Below are 2,398 nucleotides of genomic sequence, written 5' to 3'. Positions count from 1 at the left end.
GTGAGAATTTGCTAACTACCCTCATACCTATTGAAAGTATAGGAGATGACCGCACAAATTTGCAGGGGAGGAGGAATGGGTATGAAGTTCCCAGGGGATTAAATCCCAGCAGTGACACGCGCCGGACAAAGGGGCATGGTTCCTATAAATGATGCAGAATTCTACACAGTAAATATTCAGTGACAGCCCAATGCTGTGTATCTGTAGTGTGCGGACTGCAGTGAACACTGAAAAGCATTCCCACTGTACTCAGCCCCAGGACTTGCGTGCTCTGCTAGATATCGCAAGGTTAGCCAATAAGGTAAGTTTATTAACTGTTTTATTCTCTAACAACATGTTTGTCTGTACTACATTTGCAGCAAAACATAACTACACTGCATAAGCTAAACCAGTCTGCAAAGTTTTCAAGGGTGGTCTGAAATTAAATAAGCTAACAGCAAGAATTACATGAAATGTATGTATTGGCTATAAAATGCCTTGAATAGAGAAGTGATATGATCTTGATATAAAAACAACCCAATGCACATATTTGTAGCCAAGGCACATATTTCCCTTTACACTAGAATTATTGATGGTAAAACAGAAATATTATTTGCTTTTGAAATAGGCATAATCTGCAACATATTTTTAAATTTTCACTATCATTTAACTTTACTGTAGTAAAGGGGAAATAGTAAAGTTTTATAAATCAATGGAATTATTTAAAGAAAACAATAATTACCATTGTGAGCATGAAAGAATTGCAAACAAAAAATGCAAATGTTTTGTTTCAGTTACTCTAGCAAATAGTAAGCAGTTTGAAATATTAAAGTATTTACTATCAATGATTGACTGCACATGAATATCTTCCATTTACTTGATCCTGTGATATGTTTACTGTATGTGTCAGAATAAACAGCACTTTATTATATTTCCTGTATTAACAGAGAAGGTTTGCAGTATTTTATTATTGCTCTTTAATTGCTCTAATTGTATGCAACAGACAGTATATATCTAAATAAACCAAATAGTCCTACAGTTAGAAAAAAAGCTGTAATGAACAAACAGGACGAACAATATGTTTGTTTTAGTCACATGAGCTCATTTTACAATTTTGTTGTATGAAGGATCGTGCTGTTAGAGCTGTGGTAAAAATGGCGGACAGATAATAAATATATGTTTTCTGTCTCTGTGGATGGATAATTTTAAAATTATTGATTTTTATGAAACAAAATATTTTTTTCTACCTAGATAAACCACATTATCAGTGTATGTGGGTGTATAGATCACAAGTTGTTTGTGTATAATTTAACACTAGAGATGTGATGAATTGGCAACTTCCTATCTTCCTTAATATATTTATATATAAATTGATATTAGTAAAATGTGCATTAGTTGCATTAGTTGTAATTTGTGATGGAGAAAATATTTCAGAGAAAGGGAAAAATCCTAAATGAAAAAAGTCCTGCAATGTTGGCTTATGGGTGTAAAAAATTGTAATACTGCTTGTGGCTGTAAAACATAATAAAGATAATGATGAATAAATAAATAGATATTTTGTTAATATAAAAGAGAAGGACAGAATGGGACTCCTGTAACACAAGGCAGTTTCATGAAAAGATTTAACAGTATTACAAAAGATACTTTTTATATAGAGATTTCATATTTTTGTTGAATCAAATGTTATTGTTATTATCATCATCATCATTGTCATAAAAATGAATCTTACTGTGTGCTACAATTTCATTTACAGAGCTTCTGGTAACATGACACGAAAGATTTTCACTAACACCAGAGAGAGGTGGCGGCAACAGAATGTAAATAGTGCGTTTGCTGAGCTAAGGAAACTCATTCCCACTCACCCACCAGACAAGAAGCTAAGCAAGAATGAAACTCTGAGATTGGCTATGAGGTATATTAATTTTCTAATTGACGTCCTTGGAGATCAAGGAATATCTAGTAAGGCTGGATCAACTACTCATGGGAATCTTTTGGGTCTCTTTGACCACGACTCACAATTAGCCAGAGTGAATAAATGGACTATGATGGACCACTGCAGCGACACTTCTCCTGGGACAAGCAGTGATAGCCAAGACTGTTGGTAATTGGTCCCTTCATCATGGCGCTGACTGATAACCACAGGGCACTAGTAGCCACCTATGAGCAATTATTACAGTATATATATGTCTTTACCTGTTGTACTGATGTAGCTGTTTAAGAAGAAAACCTTTGTTTATTATGATATTGATGATGTTAGTTTATTATTCTTAATGACTGTAGGCTATATGAAAGGTAAAGACAAAAGAACCATTGGTTCTTCAAATAATTTTTCCAAGGATGTTTATTATAATAATGTTTTGACATTGGCATAGATGTAAAATTCTACTCAATCTTAAAAAAGTGACATGCAAAGGTTTCA

At 33.4% G+C, this 2,398-nt stretch overlaps 1 protein-coding gene across 1 annotated transcript; it reads left to right on the top strand.

The window, feature by feature from the left end:
- The first annotated feature begins 1,745 nt into the window (after window positions 1-1,745).
- TAL2 (TAL bHLH transcription factor 2) lies at window positions 1,746-2,113 on the top strand. The gene has a single exon (XM_053700622.1). It carries the CDS (start codon window positions 1,746-1,748, stop codon window positions 2,082-2,084), a length of 339 nt encoding a protein of 112 aa, XP_053556597.1. The 3' UTR covers window positions 2,085-2,113.
- Window positions 2,114-2,398: the final 285 nt, after the last annotated feature.

This window comes from Bombina bombina, chromosome 2, assembly GCF_027579735.1.
Source record: "Bombina bombina isolate aBomBom1 chromosome 2, aBomBom1.pri, whole genome shotgun sequence".
In the NCBI taxonomy this organism is placed as follows: domain Eukaryota; kingdom Metazoa; phylum Chordata; class Amphibia; order Anura; family Bombinatoridae; genus Bombina; species Bombina bombina.
The sequence above is the reverse complement of the archived record's forward strand: the minus strand, read 5'-3'. Positions and strand labels throughout refer to the sequence as shown.

Excerpts from the sequence above, each read along its gene's own strand:
- TAL2 (XM_053700622.1), top strand. The coding sequence starts at position 1,746 with ATGACACGAAAGATTTTCACTAACACCAGAGAGAGGTGGCGGCAACAG.